Genomic DNA, 23,826 nt, shown 5'->3' with positions numbered 1-23,826 from the left:
TTTCCCTCTCGTACCAGAATGTCGTGCACCCAGTCAGAGACATCCCGGACTCTGGCACCAGGGAGGCAACAAACCATGCGGGTGTCCTCACGTCCACAAAATCTCCTGTCTGCTCCCCTGACTGTAGAGTTTCCAATGATGACACCTCTCCTCTTCTCCATCCCACCCTTCTGCACCACAGAGTCAGACTCAGTGCCAGATGCCTTGCCACCGTGGCTCACACCTGGTTGGTCGTCTCCGCCATCAGTATCCAGGACGGTAAACTTATTATTCAGGGGAATGGCTACAGGGGTGCTCTGCACTACCTGTCTGCTCACCTTCGCTTTCCCCCCTCTGACTGTCACCCAACGACCTGCTTCCGACAGCCTAGGTGTGACTACCTCCCTGTAGCTCTTATCTATGACCGCCTCATTCTCCCTTATATCGAAGGTCATCCAGCTGCTACTCTAGATTCCTTACGCGGTCTTCCCTATCGCCCAGCTGCATGCACTTCTGGCAGATGTGACTCTGCGGGAGAGGGGCGTTCCCCCAAGACTGCCACATCTCACATGAGAGGCACATCACCGTCTCAGGAGGCGTTGTAAATACTAACTGCAAGGAAGCTTGTCCTCCACCTCTTCTCATCAAAGCCTCAAAGCTCCACTCCTTCACTGGCCCACTCACTCACTGGAGGTTTATAAGATTACATGAGGCATAGATAGAGTGGACAAAGTATCTGTTACCCAGGTTGAAATGTGTAATACCAGAGGGCGTACATTGAAGGTGAGTGGCTAGGTTCAAGGGGGATGTGAGGGGTAAGTTTTTCCACTCAGAGTCGTGGATGCCTGCAATGCATTGCCTGGCATAGTATTAGAGCAAAGTACATTGGAGGCTTCTAAGAGACATTTGGATCGGCACATGGATGTAAGGAAGATGGAGAAATATGGACGTGTGTAGGTAGGAGGGATTAGTATTTGAGTGATTTTGATTTGCTTTTTAGCTGGTTTATCACAACATTGTGGGCTGAATGGTTTGCCCCTGTGCTGTACTGTTCTATATTCTATGTAAAAGTTACTGTGATTCTGCTACTAGTGATCAGTTTGCAATTCAGTCTCACCAGCTTTTAATGATGCAGAATTAGGAATCTCATTAAAAACTGGACAATGTTCAAGAATTCCCCAGTCAGAAGGGGAATGTGTCAACCCTTCATGATCTGAACTGAACTGATCTGAATTAACAACAGCTCCATTCTATTTAGATCAATAGAAATTGGACATCTGTCCCAGATCTCATTTTTGAAAGCATTATCCCAAAAACGTGGGTTGGTAGGATAAATGGCCAGTGAAAATGACCCCTGGGGTAGATGTAAGTGGTAAAGTCTGGGAGGAGCTGATGGGAATGTGGTGAGAATGAAGTGTGCTCAGGCAGGGTTTTAATTGGTGCCTGATTGTCGATGTGGACTGAGTACCTCTCTATCTTAGTACCTCTGTGATTCTCCACTGTTTGATGGCAACTAGAAAGGATAGTTACCAGCAGTGGGTTTGAAATAATCAAGATTATTTTGATACTAATTGAGTACAAGAGCTCTAAAATTGTACATCTAGTACTTGTTGAAAGTAATTTATGAACATATAATCAGTAGGGATTTTGATTGCTAAGCAGTCTGTGGGTTTAGTGCAGAATGATTGCAAGTGGATCCATTTTGTTCACAGGCATCAGTGGTGACAATGAACATCGGTACAAGAGATGTATGCGAAAAGATTTATCAGACAGAATGCTTTCATACCTGTTAACACTAGAGTACCCAAATGATCAATTAATCATAATTCTGATTCCTTCAAAATTCCTCCTTCTGTGGAGAGGAAAGCAGCTCCTGTCTGTGCTGTGATTTTTGTAGCCAGGTGCTGTTCCGTACAGTTGGATTATTTATTTCTAAGTAAAACCTTATGTCTACTGAAGGAATTTCAGTAGTCTGTCCAGTAGTTTATTTTTTATGCTCCAGATTTCCAGCATCTTGTGTTTCCAAAAGGTTGTCTACTTTGGATAGGCAAATAAATGTCTACAAGAGAATTGTCCTTTTAGCCAAAAGAAAGCTGACAATGGTTTTGTATTTTCTAGAGGACAGAGCAACAGGTCATCATACTGAATGATCAAAAATTCCAGGGAACTTAAAACAAACTGATGTTGCTTGACCACATAATTAATGTAGTAAAAGGAAAAACTTTTGCAACTGTTTCTTAACAACATCAGAATCAGGTTTATTATCACCGACGTGTTGTGGTATTTGTTAACTTGACAGCAGCAGTTCAATGCAATACATAATATAGAGGAAAAAGAAAAATAAGTAAATTAATCAATTACTGTGTATGTATGTGTGTGTGTGTGTGTGTGTGTGTATATATATATATATATATATATATATATATATATATATATTAAAAATCATGCAAAAAAACCCAGAAATAATATATTAAAAATGAGGTAGTGTTCAAGGGTTCAATGTCCTTTTGGAAATTGGATGGCAGCGGGGAAGAAGTTGTTCCTGAATCGCTGAGTGTGTGCCTTCAGGCTTCTGTACCTCCTACCTGATGGTAACTGAGAAAAGAGCATGCCCTGGGTGCTGGAGGTCCTTAATAATGGACACTTTGTAGGCTAGTACCCAAGATAGAGCCGACTAAGCTAACAACCCTCTGTTGCATCTTTCGGTCCTGTGCAGTAACCCCCCTCCGATACCAGACAGTGATGCAACCTGTCAGAATGCTCTCCACGGTATATCTATAGAAGTTTTTGAGTGTATTTGTTGACATACCAAATCTCTCCAAACTCCTAATGAAGTATAGTCGCTGTCTTGCCTTCTTTATAACTGCATCGATATGTTCAGACCAGGTTAGATCCTCAGAGATAATTTGGAGTAAAAGGAAAAACTTGCTATTTAGTGTTTTTAAAAGTGACGAAAGTCACTATTAAAAACTTCTGATAATTTGATCTGATTTGGAATACAGGCAGTCCCCAGATTTCATCACGGTTATGTTTCTGAGAGCTATCCGTAAGAGGATTTCTCCGGAAGTCGGAAATATCCAAGAGAAATCCATGTATGTTGCTATAATTATACACTTCATTTAATAATCATCTGACCTTTACACATCATAAAACTAATGGAATATATACTGTAACCAGTCATTAATGATTACCATGAAAGAACATAGAAATCTGCAGCACATTACAGGCCCTTCAACCCACAATGTTGTGCCGACCATGAAACTCTCTAGAAACTACCTAAAATTTCCCTAGCACATAGTCCTTTATTTTTCTAAGCTTCATGAACCTATGTAAGAGGCTCTTAAAAGACCCTATTGTATCCGCTTCCACCACTGCCGCCGGCAGTGCATTCCACGCACTTGCCACTCTCTGTGGAAAAACTTGCCCCTGACACCCCCTCGGTACCTATTTCCAAGTACCACGTTAGCCATTTCAGCCCTGGGAAAAATCCTCTGACTACCCACAGGATCAATGCTCCTCATCATCTTATACACCTGTATCAGATCACCTCTCATCCTCCATCGCTCCAAGGAGAAAAGGCCAAGTTTACTCAACCTATTCTCATAAGGTACACCCTCCAATCCAGGCAACATCCTTGTAAATCTCCTCTGCAGTCTCTCTATAGTATCCACATGTTTGCTTGCTTTTAAACATGGATGAGAGAATTCGTGTTAGGCTGGATTTCCATTAATCAGGTTATTCATTTCTCATGGAGCCTTTGTAGTCTGTAGTTTACGTACAGTACAAACATTTAGCTACATGGTGGGACAGTGGAGGACTTTCAAAGATGTTTATTATGTTGAGTCTTATTAGTGATGCAAAAACAGCATTTTTTATGATATTGATTTAACCATTTGGGTAATTCTGAATCATTTTATTGTGGCTCTGAAGGCACATCACTAATGTGAAGAAACAAGAATCTATGAAGGTTTTCTGATTTTTTGTAAATGTATTGTATCTAAATTTGTTTTATGTGGATAAATGTTCAAAAGTGCTACAATAGAATTGTGCTTATTTTTAAAGGGATAAGCCTTGTGCTGGTTTGGTAAATTGTGACACCGCGTCAGAAGAAATTAGTTGTCTGATTCTGTGCATCGCTGCTAGAACCTAGCAAAGTAATAAAATTGCTTATGGGTTCAAAATGTTAATTGACTAAAGTCAGTTCTTTACACAGAAATTCATTGTCAAAAATGCAAAAGGTAATAAAAGAAAAAAATTATAAACCTCGAAAATGAAATCAGTCATTCTTGATCCAAAAGTCTGATGTCCAGTAGGTACTTCAAAGCCCTTGATTTCAGAGGAATATCTCCAATAAAAACTTTGAAATATGTTGCATTGAATTTGACAACCACTGAAATGTCAGTGGCTGTCTGTTTTGCAATCCTGAGTGATTTATAAAGTGATCAGAAAAGAACATGATAGATTTTGTTTGTCTGGCATGCCAGATTACTTATTTTTGCATGGATGTGACTGATATCTCATCACCACAGCAGTAAGTAACTTGCCCATCTTTACTGTATGGAGAATTGCTGAATGAGGATTAGAATGCAACAGCGAAGACAAGATGTCAAAAGCTTGAGTGTTAAAACCATTTGATGCGGAGGACCAGCCCCAGGTTATTCCATCTCTGTACATGACTGATACAAAGTCTATGATAAATGGTAAGGGTAATTGTCACTTAAGTGTTCCAGTGCAGCTATGGGCAAGTTTATTGCTCATAAGGCCAGAAGTTACAGGAACAGAATTAGGCCATTTGTCCCATCAAGTCTGCTCCATTCATTCAATCATGGCTGAATTTCTTAACCCCTTTCTTCTGCCTTAACTCCTATGCCAATCGAGAATCTATGAATTTGTGCCTTAAACTCACCCAATGACTTGTCTGCTGCTCTCTGTGGTGACAGATTCACTACTTTCGGTTGAAGAAGTCCTCATCTTGGTTCTAAAGGGACATCCCTTTACTCTTAAGCTGTACCTTCGGGCTCTCCTAATGGAAACATCCTCTCCATGGCCCCTCTATTTAGGCCTTTCAGAATAGTCTGTAATAATGGGATACTCCCACATCCATTTGAACTACATGTACAGACCCAAAGCCACCAAATCCACATAAAGGCTGCATAAAAAGAGCTACCTTTTAACCAAGAAGGTGATTGAGATTTCAAAGGCAGAGTTTTGCTGCAGTTTCTCTTGAGTTGAGGAGTGACCAATCAGTAACAGGGATTCATTAGAAAAGGCCAATAAGAATAATTCAAGTTCAAGCAGAGGGCCATTCATTTGGAGCATGCCAGTGTTCAGAGCGGCTTTGACTCATCAGGGTTAAGCGAGTTACACCTGAACCTGAGGGGGACCAATATCATTGCAGGCTCATTGGCTAGAGTGGTTTGGATGGGTTGATACTAATTTGTCAGGGGGATGGGAACTGGAGTGATAGTGCTGAAGATGAGGTAGTTGGTTTTCAAACAGAGGCAATGTGTAGTGAGACTCCTAGCAAGGAGAAGCTGGTGATAGGACAAAATCGCAGTCAACAGGATGAGTTGCAATGTAAAAGGTGGGCACAATCGAAAAGGGTGAATACAGGACTGAAGGTATTATATTTGAATGCATGCGGTTCACAGAATAAGTTAAATGAATTTGTTGCACAGTTACATATTGGCATGTATGAATCATGGCTGAAAGAAAATTATAGCTGGGAGCTTAATCCCCAAGGATACACATTGTATCGAAACGATAGGCAGAAAGGCAGAGGGGGTTATGTTGCTCTGTTGGTAAAAAATTAAATCAAATCATTAGAAAAATGTGACTTGGGGTCAAAAGGTGTTGAATTATTGTGGATAGAGCTAAGGAACTGTGAGGGTAAAAAGATTCTGATGGGAATTGTATGCAGACCCCAAACAGTAGTAAGGATGTGGTTTACAAATTACAACAGGAGATAGAAACAGCGTGCCAAAAGGGTACTGTTACAATCGTCAGGTGGGTGGGTGGAATTCAATATGCAGGCAGTTTAGAAAAATTGGTTTGGTGCTGGATTTCGACCTGTTGGGACAAGTGAACATAATAGGATCGAACTCACCTTGAATTTTGAGAAGGAGAAGCCAAAGTCAGATATATCAGTATTACAGTGGAGTAAAGGGAATTACAGAGGCATGAGAGAGGAGTTGGCCAGAATTGATTGGAAAAGAATACCGGCAGGGATGATGGCAGCGCAGCAATAGCTGGAATTTCTGGAAGCAGGGTTTGGAAGGCATGGGACATATACATACCAAAGAGGAAGTATTCTATAGGCAGAGGACACAACCATGCCTAACAAGAGAAGTCAAAGCCAGCATAAAAGCCAAAGAAAGGGCATTTAATAATTTGTGGGTTATTGGTAGGTTAAAGGCAACTAAAAAAGTAATTAAGGTAAAGATGGAATGCAAAAGTAAGCCGGCCAATAATATTAAAGAAGATAACAAAAGTTTCTTCAGACACCTCAAATGTAAAAGAGAGGTGAGAGTGGATATTGGACCCTTGGAAAACAAAGCTGGAGGGGTAATAGTATTGGATAAGGAAAAAGCGGATAAACTGAATATGTATTTTGCATCCGTCTTCACTGTGCAAGATACAGCAGTATGGTGGAAGTTCCAGGTGTCAGGGAGCATTAAGTGTGTGAAATTACCATTACTAGGGTAAGGGTTCTTGGGAAACTGAAAGGTCTGAAGGTAGTTGAGTCACCTGGACCAGATGGTGCACATCCCAGGTTCTGAAAGAGGTGGCTGAAGAGATTGTGGATGCATTAGTAATGATCTTTCAAGAATCTCTAGATTCTGGAATGATTCTGGAAAACTGGAAATTTGTACTCCGCTCCACTCTTCAAGAAGGAAAAGAGTTAGAAGAAAGGAAATTGGAGGTCAGTTGATCTGACTTCAGTGGTTGGGAAGATATTCGAGTCGACTGTTAAGGATGTGATGTCGGGGCACTTGGCACATGATAAAATAGGCCATACTCAGCATGGTTTCCTCAAGAAAAAAATCTTGCCTGACAAACCTGTTGGAATTCTTTGAAGAAATAACAAGCAAATAACAAGCCTGAGGAGAATCGGTTGATGTTGTGTATTTGTATTTTCAGAAGGCCTTTGACAAAGTACTACACATGAGGCTGTTTAACAAGCTACGGGGAAGATTCTAGCATGGATGAAGTAGTGGCTGACTGGCAGGAGGCAAGAGTGGATACAAAGGGAGCCTTTTTTAGTTGGCTGCCAGTGACAAGTGGGTGTTCTACAGGGTTCTGTGTTGGAACCGATTCTTTTTATGTTATATGTCAGTAATTTGCATGAGGAAATTGATGGCTTTGTTGCCAAGTTTGGAGAGGATAGGTGGAGTGGCAGATCAGGTTGAGGAAGTCAAGAGGCTACAGAAGGACTTAGACAATTTAGGAGAATGGGCAAAGAAGTAGCTGATGGAATACAGTGTCGGAAAGTGCAGGCCATCCATGTACTTAGAAGAAATGAAAGTGCTGACCATTTTCTAAATGGAGAGAAAATACAAAAATCTGAGATGCATAGGGACCTGGGCGTGCTTGTGCGGGATTCCCTAAAGGTTAATTTGCAGGTCGAATTTATAGTGAGGAGGGCAAATGCAATGTTAGCATTCATTTCAAGAGGACTGGAATATAAAAGCAAAGAGGTAATGTTGAGAATTTATAAAGCACTATTGAAGCCTTACTTGGAGAATTGTGAGCAGTTTTGAGCCCCTTATCTTAGAAAGGAAGTGCTGAAACTGGAGAGGGTTCAAAGGATGCTCACGAAAATTATTCCAGGTTTGAACATTTTGTCAGAAGAAGAGCATTTGATGGCTCTGGGCCTGCATTCACTAGAATTCAGAAGAATATGTGGTGACCTCATTGAAACCTATCGAATGGTGAAAGGCCTTGACAGAGGGGATGTGGATTGGATGTTTCCTATGGTGGGAGAGTCTCAAACCAGAGGACACAGCCTCTGAATAGAGGGGCATCCTTTTAGAACAGGGATGAGGAGGAATTTCTATAGCAAGATAGTAGTGAATCTGTGGAATTTGTTGCCACTGGTGCCGCTGGTACCTCTGGAGGCCGAGTCTGTCTGTATATTTAAGGCAGAGGTTTATAGGTTCTTGATTAGTCAGGGCATGAAGGAATACATGGAGAATGCGGGAGACTGGGGCTGAGAGGAAAAAATTGATCAGTGTGATGAAATGGCAGAGCAGACTTGATGGGCTAAATGGCCTAATCTGGCTCAGTGTCTTAGGGTCGTATGGAATGCCATTCATGAGTTATTACATGCTGATTGTGGTTCAAGTTGACTTCATGTTAATTTTTTTCCCCTTCATTACAGAAGAAGCATCTTTTGGATTTATTCTTAATCTGATTGCAGACGATGATAAACCTTTGCCTCCCAAACTTTCACCCAAGGATACAGTGCAATAAGGTATCTGAATACTTTATAGAGTTATTACCTGGAATTTTAAATCAAAATGTATGGTTCCCAGTGCAAACAAAATTACTTCTCCCTAAAATTACTTGTTCCCGATGTTGGGGAAGTCCAGAACGAGGGGTCACAGTTTGAGGATAGAGGGGAAGCCTTTTAGGATCGAGATTAGGGAAAACTTCTTCACACAGAGAGTGGTGAATCTGTGGAATTCTCTGCCACAGGAAACTGTTGAGGCCAGTTCATTGGCTATATTTAAGAGGGAGTTAGATATGGCCCTTGTGGCTACGGGGGTCAGGGGATATGGAGGGAAGGCTGGGGCGGGGTTCTGAGTTGGATGATCAGCCATGATCATAATAAATGGCGGTGCAGGCTCGAAGGGCCGAATGGCCTACTCCTGCACCTATCTTCTATGTTTCTAATATCTATTTTTCTCTTTAGGGGATTGTAGTGACTGGGATAGGGTGGGGTGAGGTAAGGGATGTTGTTTAGAAATCATCAATTTCTTTGACTGCTTGCAGTCTTCACTTGGTGTTGGCTGATAATGAAATCCAAATGCTTTTCAAGGCAAATAATTCATGAATACCAAGCTCTGTAGTTCATTGAATGAAACACCCCGTTTTAGGAGTGGATGAGATTTCTTACTGTAGGCAATGTTAAGATGTAAATACTAGCCACAACTCTTATTTTTGGGGTATAGGCATGGCAATATATACTGACGATCACTGGTGATATAAAAGGCAGGCTAAACATTCTCTGAGATCCTTCTTCTGGCTCAGCTCCTATTTTCCCAGTAGCATGAGAATTTGGCACTAGTATATGGCTTACCTGAGGCCGAGGCCTGTTGATACATCCCACCTCTGTTCCCTCTCTGATCCAATTGCTGTGATCAGTGGGAAGTGAGGAAAGTAATGTTATAAAATTGGAAAAGTAATTGGTGAGGATTGTCGCAACACACATCAAAGTTGCTGGTGAACGCAGCAGGCCAGGCAGCATCTCTAGGAAGAGGTACAATCAATGTTTCGGGCCGAGACCCTTTGTCAGGACGTTAGTCCTGAGGAAGAGTCTCAGCCCGAAACGTCGACTGTACTTCTTCCTAACGATGCTGCCTGGCATGCTGCGTTCACCAGCAACTTTGATGTGTGTTGCTTGAATTCCCAGCATCTGCAGAATTCCTCGTGGTGAGGATTGTCCATGGATTATCTTAATTCATCCAGAAAGATGATGACAACATCGGAATCAGAAGCCCCAGTACTAAAGGGAGGGTGGTTAAAAACCAGCAAGTTCTCCTGATGCATGTAAGGATTCCATTATACAATTTCAAATAGCAGGCCGATTATCCCCGGTACTTTTGCCAATTTTTTCTCTTCCTTAACGAAACTAATATTTTCATTGGTTTTCAAGTCAAGTGGTGGAATACTGACCATTTGTCTGGAGAAAAAAAAATCCATTTCAATAGAATTGTAGAAATGCACAGCGTAGGAACATCTCATCCATACTAACAGTTATGCCTGTCTCTGCTAATCCCATATGCCTACCCATATCCTTCTACATCTTTCCTATCCAATCTTCTGAAGATTGTCATTGTAACAGATATTCATCACCCTCTGCATGAAAAACTTACTCTCTCAGATCTCCTTTAAATTTCCCCCTTCACCTCTAACCTGTACCCTCTAGTTCTAGACTCTCCTGTCCAGGGAAAAAAGATTCTGACTACCTATCCTATGAATGTACCTCATAAGTTTATAAATCTCTATAAGGTCACTCCTCAACCTTCTATGTTCCAGTGAGAGTATACTCAGCATACCCAATCTCTCCTTTTAACTACAGCCCTGAATTCTAGGCATCATGCTGGTGAATCTCTTCTACATTCTCTCTATTGCTACCAATCCTTCCTGTAATGTGACCATCAGAACTGTATTTAATATTCCATGTGCAGTGGAAACAGTATTTTGTACAACTGTTACATGACATCTGAACTTTTATATACTCAATGTTTCGAGTGTGAAAGCAAGCATACTAAACTCCTTTCTCACTATCTAACTGTATCCCTGCTTTCAGGAAGCTACGGACTTGTACCATAAGACCATAAGACATAGAAGCAGAATTAGGCCACTCAACCCATCGAGTCTTCTCCGCCGTTCCATCATGGCTGATCCTGGGTCCCAATCAACCCCATACATCCCAAAGTCCTAAGAGAGGTTGCTGAAGAGATAATGGATGCATTAGTCATGATCTTTCAAGAATCACTTGATTCTGGCATGATCCCAGAGGAATGGAAGATTGCAAGTGTCATTTAACTCTTTAAGAAGAGAGGAAGGCAAAAGAAAAGAAATTATAGGCTACTTAGCTTAACCTCAGTGGTTGGGAAAGTGTTGGAGTCTATTATTAAGGATGAGGTTTCGAAGTACTTGGAGACTAATGATAAAATAAGCCAAAGTCACCATGGTTTTTGTAAAGGGAAATCTTGCCTGGCAGATCTGTTAAATTTCTTCAAGGAAGTAACGAGCAGACAAAGGAGAGACAGTGGATGCCATTTACTTGGATTTCAGAAGGTGTTTGATAAGGTGCCACGCATGAGGCTGCTTAACAGGGTAAAATCTTATGTCATTACAGGAAAGGTATTAGCATGGATAGTGGAATGGCTGACAGACACGAGCAGTAACTGGGAATAAAAGGGGCCTTTTCTGGTTGGCTGCTAGTGACTTAGTGGTGTTCCTTGGGGGTCAGTATTGGGACTGCTACTTTTCACATTGTTAGTCAGTGATTTAGATAATGGAATTGCTGTCTTTGTGGCTAAGTTTCTGGATGATATGAAGATAGGTGAAGGGGTAGGTAATACTGAGGTAGCAATGCGATTGCAGCAGCACTTAGACAAGTTGGAAGACTAGGCCAAAAAGTGGCAGATGGAATACAGAGTTGGGAAATGTACGAATGTGCATTTTGGTAAAAAGAGCAACAGTGCAGACTATTATCAAAATGGGGAAAAGGTTCAAACATCAGGGGTGCAGAGGGACTTATGAGTCCTCATGCAAGACTCCCAGTAGATTAATTAACAGGTTGGATCTGTGGTAGATAAGGCAAATGCAATGTTGGCATTTATTTCAAGGGAAATAGAATACAAAAGCAAGGCGATAATGATGAGCCTTTATAAGACACTAGTCAGGCCACACTTGGAATACTGTCAACAGTTTTGGGCCAGATATCTCAAAAAGGATGTATTGCCAAGTTGATTTAAACCCTCCCTGACAGCTCTATTAAACCTGCCTGCTAGGATATTAGACCCCTTTGATCCAATAAATGGCTTCAGGATGAGTTCAAGGAGATTTATCCCTTGAAGTAAAGCAGAAAATACTGGAGGTTCTCATCTATGGTCAGGCAGCATCTGTAGAAAGACAGCAGAGTTAAGATATTAAAAGACTTTATGGATTTGATGGTGCAATTATTAACAGAGGCATAACAGGTAGAATTAGGTGCAGGAAAAATGCCTTCCGAAAGGATTTATTGTCTTTTTTTTCTTTTTAGTGTGTTAAAGTTTCAAATAGTATACTGTAAGATGTGCTCGGATAGATATTTGAAGATGGTGGAGAGATTAGTGATTTACAATGTGGATCCAGGACTTCATAAAAGGAAGTCCAGTGAGTTATCTTAAACAAAATCTGCTATGTCCAAATGGTGCTTTGCACCCAGTTCTCAGCAACATACTTTTGTAAGGAAATCGAGGTTTTTCAAGGTTGCAGAATAAATTTTAGCAGAATTATTCCAAGAGTACATTTATAGTGGTGGAAGACAGTTCTTCTCAGAGCAGAGATGTTTAGGGGGAGAGTTGTTAAGAGCTGACAGATTTAGAATAAGGAAGAAGAACCTCATGCAGTCACTAAGTTAAAACCAAACAGGCAAAAGAAAAAGGCGATGTAATGGAATAACTTGTACAATGTTTGGACAGGATTTTAAATGAACCATATGGTAGAGTGGTGACTATACAGTTAGGTAGGGCATTCAAAAGTGAATTTGGTCAATATTTAGTAAAAATAATGGGGAAGAGTGTAGACTCAATCCCATTGGCTCTTTCTGTAGTCTACTAATTTGTGATTGATTTATTCCACATGGTCTCTGTGGCACTTATGCTCCATGTGAGCTTCCTCCCAATGTACTTCATTGTACCCTATCTGTTCCTTGTAGCTGTCTCTGCTTCAGACCTTGGCTGTCCATGAAGTGTGCATCCCCTGGGCAAAGAAGTATTTCCAAGGTTCTTTATTGTATTTATTGATGACTATATCATTTTAGACCTCACTGCCACTGCCAGTCACTTCAGCCCAACCATAACCTGGAAATATCGTATAAACATCCACCCTACTAATTACCTCAATCTTAAAGATCTTTAACGTATTTGGTTTTTAGCCTCCCAGTGAAGTCTTTGTAACTCAGCACGTAGTGTCTCACTTGCACCTGACCCTCGGCTGCTGAGAAGTGAAACACTCTGGTGTCCTCGGCTGCGTAAGTCTAGGGAAGGCAATCTCTGGCCCCGCCAAACTCGTAAGATTGGGGCACACTCCCACCCCAAACTCCTGTTTGTGCAAGTGCTGTGTAATTCGATACCCCGTTACAAATTAGTGCCATGAAATAACAGACAGCACACCACATACGATTAAAAGATTATCTTTATGATTCTTAATTTGACTAAAGGGTTAGTAAAGAAAAGAACAAAAAAAAAGGGGCCATTTTAATGAAACAGTCAAATATTCACCAGTTGGAGCTCACGTTTCTCTAAGTCACCGATCCTCAAGCCATCTCATCCTGGGCTTTGTAGAATCACGGTCCCACTCCAGGTCGAATCCCACGACCTCTTCACTCCGGCGTCTTCCCTCTTCATCTCCTCTCGAACTAAAGCCCCAAGCCCAACCTTAGTGTCCCTCACCAGAGAAACCTCCCCTAAATTTGACCATCCTAATTGGATGGCACACATTTCTCCTCATCCCTTATCTTCAACAATAATCCAAACATAAGTTGAAAACAGAACTGCTCTGACAGAACTGCCAAAATGAAATACATACAGCATAACAGTAAAAATATGAACCAGGGCCTTACAGAAGGTAGACAGTACAATCGACCAGCTGCTTAGTTAGTTGAATTGGATATAGCAGTCAAGGGTGCCAATCTGTGATCTCTTTTTGTCTCTTTCTTGTTGCAGAAAGATGACACATTCTTCACCCACTTCCTCATCAATCTGGACTGTATTAATTGGCAACATATTGCTATGGGAGATCTAGCCCAACCCTTCCTGCTGCTTTGCCTGACAGCTCAGTATCAACATCAGATAAAGTTTGTACTGTAATTATAGTGACAAAATACTTTAACTTACTTTTGTGCATTTTGTTCAGGTCTGTGCTGACGGCTATGACGTAAGCAACTTGATATCTGCAGATCCCGTGAAGACAAGGTGTGGATTCCGTGCCGAATACTTCATCAAACCTCCTCTACATGTTACAGTGTCATTCCCATTTAATGTGGAGCTTTGTAGAATTGACCTGGAAGTCTCAGGCTTGCAAAACTCTTTAGGATTGGACATCTATACCTGTACAACATGTAATAAGACTCAGACATGGACGGAAAATTCCTTACAGAGCTCTCAGCCTGCTTGCCAGACCTTTACTGACAAAGATGTTTTCACATTAGTTGGGAAGGTTGTGCTGAAAAACCAAAACAAAGTATCCTTTAGGCACAAAGCATACAAACCCAGAGCTCCTTTCAATGAGCTTAATGAGCTTTCTGCTGTTGACAGCCATACCTCCAAACAGGATTTGTGGAACAAGGGACAATTTTCATTGACGAACATAAATCACCTCAGGATTTGCATCACTTACGTTTCAGGGGGTCGTGTGCCTTGTTTCAGAAAGCTGGACATCTGGGGACAACCATCTAGATCATCCCCTCTTAAACTTATTGAAAGTGTCTTCAAGGCTTACCAAGAATACAAGGCTGAGCAATCAATTCCTGTGATCAAGCAAGGAATTGCTTCTACCGCACCGTCTAACAATACACCTGGTGATAGCCTACAGCCCAGTACCCATGGATCTCCGCTACCTGGTGGGAGCATTCCAGAGGAGTTTCTGGACCCCATAACTTCTGAAATCATGGTCCTTCCAATGTTACTTCCTAGTGGTAAAGTAATCGATCAGAGCACACTGGACAAATATAGCCGGAATGAAGCTACGTGGGGCAGGGTGCCAAATGATCCCTTCACCGGTGTCCCTTTCAGCCACCACTCAAAGCCTGTGCCTCACTTGACTCTTAAAGCAAGGCTAGACTACTTTGTGTTGCACAGCACAATACCAGGCCATGACATTGTGGGGAGAAGTCGAGTTGGTTTTGTTGCCTCATCTGCAGTGAAGAGAAAATCAGACTCCATACAGGATGCAGACATGAATCCTGTCTCTGAACAAATAAGTGCCTGCACTAGTTCAAATTATTCATCTGTGTCAGATTCTAATGAAAAGAGATTCAAAGCAGAAGTGAAAGAACCGCAGAAGTCTGAGAAAAGTTTGGGTATACTCTCATCGTTTTTTACACTTTGTCAGTGTGTGATACTGCATTTACAAATTTTATCTTCCAAAGCTATGGATGAGAACTGGGGTCCTGTTCTACCCAATATCAATTATCTCTCTGCAAGTGACCATTCCTTATGGGCATGTGGATAGATTACAGAACAAGGGCAGTTTATAGATGATCCAAGGTCAGGATCCATCTTTTCTGAGTTGTTGCAAGAGATAACAGTGATTGGCTAATGAGAACACTCATCTAATATTAATGTAAAGAATTCAGGACATACCCTTTTTTCAGAACAGTACAAATATGGAGCAGGCTTTTGCATACTGGGAAATTAGCCTCGATGTTTGTAAGGTGAAGTTAAAAAAGGAAGATTGGAATAGAAGAAATTAAGGGATTCCATTTCAGATAAAGACGGGGCAATATGTTTTCCTCTCGGAAGGCTGTGAGTTTTGGAATTCTGTTCCTCAAAGAGTGCTGATCAGTCTTCAGATATTTTAAGGAAACACTGGATAAATTTTAGAACAGCCAAGGGATGAGAGATTCAAGATTGTTCAATGTCATTTCTGGTACACAAGTATAAAAGAGAGCGAAATAATTATTACTGCGGGAAGCAGGAATTTAGGGTGGATATTACAGTCAGGGCAGCCATGGTGTTATTGAATAATGGAGCAGGTTACTGGGTGACCTTCTCATATTCATATATTCACTTTGGAAAATCCACAGTCCATAAGCCATCTGGCAAATTAAGGAGCGAGTCTAAATGAAGATTGTAGGAAGATTTCCAAAACTGTGACAAGAGAACAATAATGCTCACCTATTTGGTTTGGGTTTTTGTCAAGACTTGAGTGGATTTCACTGCAAATTTTAGAATCCTTTATTTTTCCTTCTGTTTTGTCAAAAAAAAGTGTATTGTAGCAGACTCACCAAATCAAATTCTCACTATTACAAGCACAAGAGATTCTGCAGATGCTGAAAATGCATTGTAACACATACAAGAATGCATGGATGGCAGAGTAACGGAGGGCTCTGGTCCAGCTGTGGGTCAAAGGGACTAGGCAGAATAATAGTTAAGCATGGAGTAGATGGGCCAAAGGGCCTGCTGTGCTATATGCTGCGTGACTCTGACTCTAATACTCAGTTCCTTCAACTCCAGTTTCTTTGGCCTCGTAAAATTTTTACATTGACTCTTTGGTTAGGGGACAATGGATGTTTTAGGACTGGTAGTCAGGAAAGTGCTGAATTCAAGAAGCTGTTATCAATGTAAGTATCCTTGATAAATTCCTCAGTTACACACACAAAATGCTGGAGGAACTCAACAGGTCAGGCAGCATCTATGGAAAGGGATAAACAGTCAACATTTCAGGCTCCTGATGAAGGGTCTGTGTTTGAAACGTCAGCTGTTTTTTGACTTGCTGAGTTTCTAACAGCTATCTTGCCTGTGGTCAAGGGAACCATGTTAGCCTGTTATTGTTTGTGAAAGCTTGGCTCACCAACTCTATCAACCATAAAATATCAATTTACACTGATCATGTAAGAAACCCACTTTATTCTCTCCACACTCATATCAATTCCTTAAATATTCTACCACACTCTGATATGCTAGGGGTAAATCGCAGTGTCCAATTAACCCACAAGCTCACACCTTTGGAATGTTAGAAAAAATGACTTCCAGGCAGCCCCACATAGAGTGCCCACCCATTTTAAATCCACTTCCTCTTCCCATTCCCATTCCAACTTGTCAGTCCATGGCTTCCTCTACTGTCGCGATGAGGCCATACTCATGCTGGAGGAGCAACACCTTATATTCTCTCTGGTTAGCCTCCAACTTGATGGCATGAATATCAATTTCTCGAACTTAGAGTAATTGCCCCCCCCCCACCATTACCCATTCCCTTTTCCCTTTCTCACCTTATCTCCTTACCTACCCATCATCACCCTCTGATGGTCCTCCCCCCTTTTCTTTCTTCCGTGGCCTTCTGTCCTCTCCTATCAGATTTCCCCTTCTCCAGCCCTCTATCTCTTTCACCAATCGACTTCCCAGCATTTAACTTCACCCCTTCCCCCCTCCTGGTTTCACCTATCACCTTGTGTTTCTTCCTCCCCTCCCCCCACCTTCTAACACTGACTCCTCGGCTTTTCTCTCAGTTCTGATGAAGGGTCTCTGCCGAAACGTCGACTATACTCTCTTCCATAGATGCTGCCTGGCCTGCTGAGTTCTTCCAGCATTCTGTGTTGCTTGGATTTCCAGCATCAGCAGATTTTCTGTTGTTTGTCACATAGAGAGAGTGAACTGCACAAACTGCACTGGGGATCAGGATTGAGCTGAAGTCACTGAACCTGTGAGCCAGCACCTAATATTAAGTGTGTCACTATCCTGCTCAAGGTTGACTATCTTGCCAAACATCGGCCTGAGTGTTGAATCTAGGAAATCTCCTAACATGTAGTAACATAGATATATTTGACTACTAAGAAACTGTTTGTTTTTTTTAAAGTATTATAACATTTGAGATGACCTCTGGTTATTGACCCATGTTGGAGATACTAATTTTGTCTTTTTGAACACTTCCCATCGTGGAGGAAACATCTATTGGATCTCCAGTGCACATTCTTGTTTGACATAATCCTGTAGAGATTTACATTTTTCTGACTAAGTGTGATTGACATATGATCTGTGTCCAACAGGGTTGGTATCACATGAGCAGAAATTAGCACAGAGTCTGGACAGCGCATTGGCTTCCGTCTTAAGCACATTTCCATCCTTTACTGCCAAACAAAGTCAATACAAACTACAGCCAGCAGGTGGCAGCAACGCTGACTGTCTGCAAGGTACTGTATATGAAATGTAATTCTGATCCGGTTTGTAGTGTTGCAGTCATTGTCAACTGACATAGAACATAGAAATCTACATACAGCCCCTTCGGCCCACAATGTTGTATCGACCATGTAACCTACTCTAGAAACTGCCTATAACAGGGGTTCCCAACCTTTATTGCACTGCGGACCGGTTTAATATTAACAATATTCTTGCGGACCAGCCGACTGGGGTGGGGGGGTGGGGTGGTGTTCAAGTAGGGATAAAGTCACCTCAACATGTCTTTTACAGTTAGGGTTGCCAGCTTTCTCACTCCCAAATAAGGGACAAAAGTAGCAGTCAAATCCCGGGACACTTTACCCCAAGAAAGACTACCATGACCATGAAGCCTTGCGCGGGCACCCGTGTGTACAAGCATGATGTGCGCATGTGCTTATGTGCCGATTTTTTTCCTCCGACAAATCGGTTTTGCCTTCATCTTCCCGACTATACTGTACGTACATTATTTCTACTTTATACAGGCTGTGTATTTATCATATCATTCTTGCTTTTACTATATGTTATTGTTATTCATTTTTGGTTTTATGTGTTATTTGGTATGATTTGTTAGGTTATTTTTTGGGTCTGGGAACGCTCAAAAAATTTTTCCCATATAAATTAATGGCAATTGCTTCTTCACTTACACCATTTCGGCACGAAAGGTTTCATAGGAACGCTCTACCTTAGCGGGGGAAATACAGGAGAAGGGTATTTCCCCCGCTTTATATCACACAGAGTGGTGGTTATCTGGAACGAGCTGCCTTAGTAGGAGGTGGTAGAGGCAGATACAATATTTATTTGGTATTTGATCAGATACATGTATTGGAAAGGCTCGGAGGAACTTAGGCCTAAAGTAGGCATATAAAATTAGGTAACGAGTGATTAGCTTTATTTGTCACATGTCCATTGAAGCCTATAGAAAAATACGTTGTTTGTGTGCACAACCAACACAGTCTGAAGTTGTGCTGGGTGCAGCTCACAAGCGTTGCTATGCTTTTGTCACCAATATAGCATGCCCACAACTCATTAATCCTAACTTTGTGTTTTTGGAATGTGGGAGAAACCCAGATCACCCAGAACAAACTCACATGGTCACAGGGAGAACATACAAACTCCTTCCAGACAGCAGCTGATTTGAACGTGTCATTAATGCTGTAAGGCATTACGCTAACCATTACACTACTGTGACATCCTCTAAACAAACATGCCACATAGGTTACTATAGAGAGGCATCACAGTGGGACAGGATGAGATGGGCTCTTACTGTGCTGCACTGTATGATTTTACTACTTTCTCAATTAAATAGAGAAGTCAGAAATGATGGCCTTGCATTGATCATATCCCTTAAAATGAATATATAAATATTTGTTTGAGAGGCTGGGCAGATGCTGCACCCTAACACTTCTGTTGCCAAAAAGGACCAGGATGGAGAGTGTATAGAAACATCACACCTCCAAGCCCTTCCTTCATATCCTGAATTTCTCTACCCCAAGTAGTCACCAAAAAGGGCCTCAGTGATTTAAGGTAATGACTTGTCACCATCTTCACGAGGGCAGTTGAGGATGGGCAACAAGTGCCAACCTGCCAGCAAAACCATGCATCGGCACTAAATGGTCTTAAAACCTACCAGCGGTGGCAGCTTTGGAATAGTATGCTACACACAGGCCCTAAATGAATGTTTAGACAATGAAGTGGAGTAATTTGAAGAAATGCTGTGAGCAATATGCTACGATCCATTGTCTTGAACAAGAATTCTTTAACAAAATCTCACCAACATTAGCAAGTTGTCCAAGGAATTAAAGTAAATCAAGATGTCCTGGAAGTATTTAGGACAGGCAGCATCTGTAGAGAGGCGTAGTTAATTTTTCAGGACAATTGACTTTTGTCATATGATCTTATGATAAACAGTCACAACGTGAAACAATTAAGGCCATAAGACTGTATGATACAGGAGCAGAATTAAGCCATTTGGCCCATCAAGTCTGCTGCACCATTTCATTTTGGCTGATCCATTTTTCCTCTCAGCCCCAATCTGTCTTCTCCCCATAGCCCTTCAATCCTTGACCAGTCAAGAATCTATCAACCTCTGCCTTAAATATCAGTAAAAACTTGGCCTCCACAGCTGCCTGTGGCAAAGAATTCCACAGATTTACCAATCTCTAGCTGAAGAAATTGTTCCTCATTTACATTTTAAAAGGATTCCCCTCTATACCGAGGCTGTGTACTCTGGTCCTCGACTCTCCCACCATAGGAAAATAACACCCTCTGCATCCACTCTTTCAAGACCTTTCACCATTCAATAGGTTTCAATTAGGTCAACTCTCATTCTTCTGAATTCTAGTGAATACAGGCCCAAAACCATCAAATGCTCTTCATATGACAAGCTGTTCAATCTTGGAATCATTTTTATGAACCTCCTTTGAATGCTGTCCAATTTCACCATATCCTTTCTAAGATAAGGGACCCAATCTGTTTACAATACTCCAATTGATGCTTCACCAGTGCTTTATAAAGTCTCAACATTAAATTTTTGCTTTTGTATATTAGTCCTCTTGAAATTATTGCTAACACCACATTGCCGTCCTCACTGCAGATTCAACCTGCTAATTAATCTTTAGGGAATCCTGCATAAGAACTTCCAACTCCCTTTGTGCCTCAATCTTTTGAATTTTCTCTCCACTTAGAAAATAATCTACTCTTTTATTTCTTCTACCAAAGTGCATGACCATACAATTCCCGACACTGTATTCCATCTGCCACTTCTTTGCCCATTCTCCTAATTTAAGTCCTTCTGTAGCCTCTGTACTTCCTCAAAACTACCTGCCCCTCCACCTATGTTTGTGTCACCTGCAAACTGCAACAAAAACATCCATTCCATCATCCACCTCATTGACGTACAAGGTAAAAAGAAGCAGTCCCAACAGAGGTCACTGACAGCCAACCAGAAAAGGATCCCTTTATTCCCAGTCTTAGCCTCCTATCAATCAGCCATTGCTTTATCCATGCTAACGTCTTTCCTGTAATACCATGGGCTCTTACTTTGTTAAGCAGCTTCAGGTGTGGCACCTTGTCAAAGGCCTTCTGAATATCCAAGTGCTAATCTGCTTGCTCTTTCTTCAAAGAATTCCAACAGATTTGTCAGGCAAGATTTTCCCTTGTGGAACCCAAGCTGGCTACCACCTATTTTATGTGCATCTACGTACCCAGAGCCACATCCTTAGCGATCGACTCCACCATCTTCCCAACCACTGAGGTCAGACTAACTGGCCTTTAATTTCCTTTCTTCTGCCCCTCTCCCTTCTTGAAGAGTGAAATGACATTTGAAATTTTCCACTCTTCCAGAACCATTTCAATATCTGGTGATTCTTGAAAGATCATTACTGATGCCTCCAGAATCTCTTCAGCCACCTCTTTCAGAACCCTGTGGTGTACACCATCTGGTCTGTGTGATTTATCTGCCGTCAGACCTTTTAGTTTCCCAAGAATTTTTTCCCTAGTAATGGCAACTTCACACACTTCTGACACTCTTGAAACTACGACATACTGCTAGTGTCTTCCACAGTGAAGACAGATGCAAAATACTTATTCAGTTTGTCCCACATTACTACCTTCCAGCATTGTTTTCCAGTGATTCGATATCCACTCTCACCTCTATTTTACACTTTATGTATCTGAAGAAACGTTTGATATCCTCTTTAATATTATTGGCTAGCTTACTTATGTAGTCCATCTTTTCCTTCCTAATTACTTTCTTAATTGCCTGCTGTTGGTATTTGAAAATTTCCCAATCTAACTTACTGCCAGATTTTTTGCTCTATTTTATGCTCTCTCTTTGCCTTTTATGTTGGCTTTGATTTCTCTTGTTAGCCAGAGTTGTGTCATCTTGCCTTTAGAATACATATTCCTTTTTGGAATGTAGATATCCTCTGCCTTCTGAATTGCTTCCAGAGATTTCAGCCATTGCTGCTCTGCCATCACCCCTGTTCTTTTCCAATCAATTTTGGCCAGCTTTTGGGAGTCTGTAATTCCCAGCAGGGTTTTTTTTACCCTTACAGTTCCTTCGCTTGCCGACTGGTGGTGTAGTGGCTTCAGCGCCGGACTTTGGAATGAAGGCTCCCGAGTTCGAATCCAGCTGGCTCCCTTGCACGCTTTCCATCCGTGCTGGGTTGAGCGTCGAGCTGGCAAGTCAGCCGGCTAAAAAAAAAACGCCGTCATGACGGCGTCCCGATGATTCCACTTGGAGTTAAGGACTTTCTTCTTCTCAAGTTCCTTTGCTCAACCCACAACAATTCAACACCTTCTGACCCTATGTCACCTCTTTCTAAAGAATGCATTTCATTTTTTATCAACAGAGCCACACCATCTCTCCACAAAGATGCTGCCTGACCTGTTAAATTCTTCCAGTCTTTTCTGTTGCTAGTATGCATTCCTTGCAATATTTTACTTTTATCAAGAAAATTGGTTTACTAAGAGTCAGAATCATAGGCAAGAGAAATGCAACCTCTTCAAACTGTGGCTACAGCAATGCAAACTTCACTTTTTCACTGTTTTAACTTTTTATCCACAGAGCAAAGTCCAGTTAGGTCTGATGAAGCCTGCAGCAGCTGCAGTGAGGCATTCTCCGCATATTCCAAACACTTGGTAGTGTACAGATTGTTGTGTGGACACCTGATCTGCAGGCCCTGTTTGTCTGAGCGACAGAAATCTTCAACACCTTCCTGCTTGAAATGCAACCGGACAATCAATACCAGTGATGTTGTGCGGGTCCACCTATAGATCAATGGCACTTTCAGCTCTTTTTTTGTGTCTACAGGGAATGTTGGAAATACTTAGGTGTTCAAAGGGTTCAAAAAGTTCATTTTATTCTCAAAATGTGCATGTACAATATAACTCTGATATTTGTCTTCTCCAGATAGCAATGAAATACAGAAAGACCATACTTCAATTCCCTATACATGAAAAAGAAAAAGAAATAAAACCTTTAAAACCCCAAAATCCCCTAGCCCCTCAGAATTGGATGGATTCTGAACTCTAAAATTGAATTAATGTTTATCAGTTTCAGCCTGGCTAATTTTAGAACTGCCTGGTGTTTACCTGATTGGCTTATCAACTTGGTAATGACTGGCGTATCAAAATCCTGTTCTGTAGACAAGAAATAAAGTAGTCATGATGTTCATTGTTCTGGAAATCTTGAGATAAAATAAATTTAATATTTGTATCATGGGTTTCTTCTTTACAAGAGAATTTAAAAGTGAGGCATACTTTCTGGAGGACTCCTGTTTTTTTTTATAAAAACACTAACTTACACTAAAAATAAACAAAGGCCTTTAATTTCAGCCTGTCAAGGTTACATACAATCAAATCAAGCCTGGAATATTAAGGTTTTGTTAAACGAATGATTCATTGCTGAAACCTACTATTGATTTGATGTCTTGTCATCTTAAGTTTAAAAAGAGGAATTGTATTAACAAGCATGAAATATAATTCTAGTAAAACACACACACAGATACTGGTTAGTAAGTTTGCAGATGATACAAATCTTATAAATCATGTTGAAAAACTGGAATATAAAACTGGCATCAAATCCATATTTTTATATTTCTTATCAGATATAATATTAGCATCTGTGGAACATTGACTTTTCTTTCGAATTAGCAATGAGTAGTGTCATTAATCTCATCATGCTGATCAGAGCAAACCTGAATGAGCTACAGAAAGTTAGTGTTCTGGCTATACTCCGCATTTTGCATGGATTTGCAAGCCTGTAGATAGAAGAAAGATGTGAAATCTGAGGGAATCAGAATCAGGTTTAATATCTTTGGTATATGTTGTGAAATTTGCTGAATTTGAGGTGGCTGTATAGTGCAATACATTATAATGAAAAAGTACAAATTACAGTAAGTTATGAAAAAAAAATAATGGTGAGTTCATTGCCTGTTTAGAAATCCAATGGCGGGAGGGAAGAAGCTGTTTC

General features: G+C 41.1%; 1 protein-coding gene across 1 annotated transcript in view; it reads left to right on the top strand.

Moving 5' to 3' along the window:
- The window catches only part of ubox5 (U-box domain containing 5), a 36,241-nt gene extending 12,766 nt beyond the window's left edge, over positions 1-23,475 (top strand). Inside the window, exons 2-5 of the mRNA XM_063047086.1 lie at positions 8,360-8,452; positions 13,834-14,998; positions 17,684-17,827; positions 22,420-23,475. Of these exons, the coding sequence (XP_062903156.1) occupies positions 8,402-8,452; positions 13,834-14,998; positions 17,684-17,827; positions 22,420-22,628 (1,569 nt within the window). The 5' untranslated portion in view covers positions 8,360-8,401 and the 3' untranslated portion in view covers positions 22,629-23,475. The remainder of the gene's footprint in view (positions 1-8,359; positions 8,453-13,833; positions 14,999-17,683; positions 17,828-22,419) is intronic.
- The last annotated feature ends 351 nt before the right edge of the window (positions 23,476-23,826 follow it).

The sequence above is a fragment of the Mobula hypostoma genome, chromosome 4 (assembly GCF_963921235.1).
Source record: "Mobula hypostoma chromosome 4, sMobHyp1.1, whole genome shotgun sequence".
Taxonomy (NCBI): domain Eukaryota; kingdom Metazoa; phylum Chordata; class Chondrichthyes; order Myliobatiformes; family Myliobatidae; genus Mobula; species Mobula hypostoma.
This window is presented reverse-complemented; position numbering and strand designations above follow the sequence as displayed.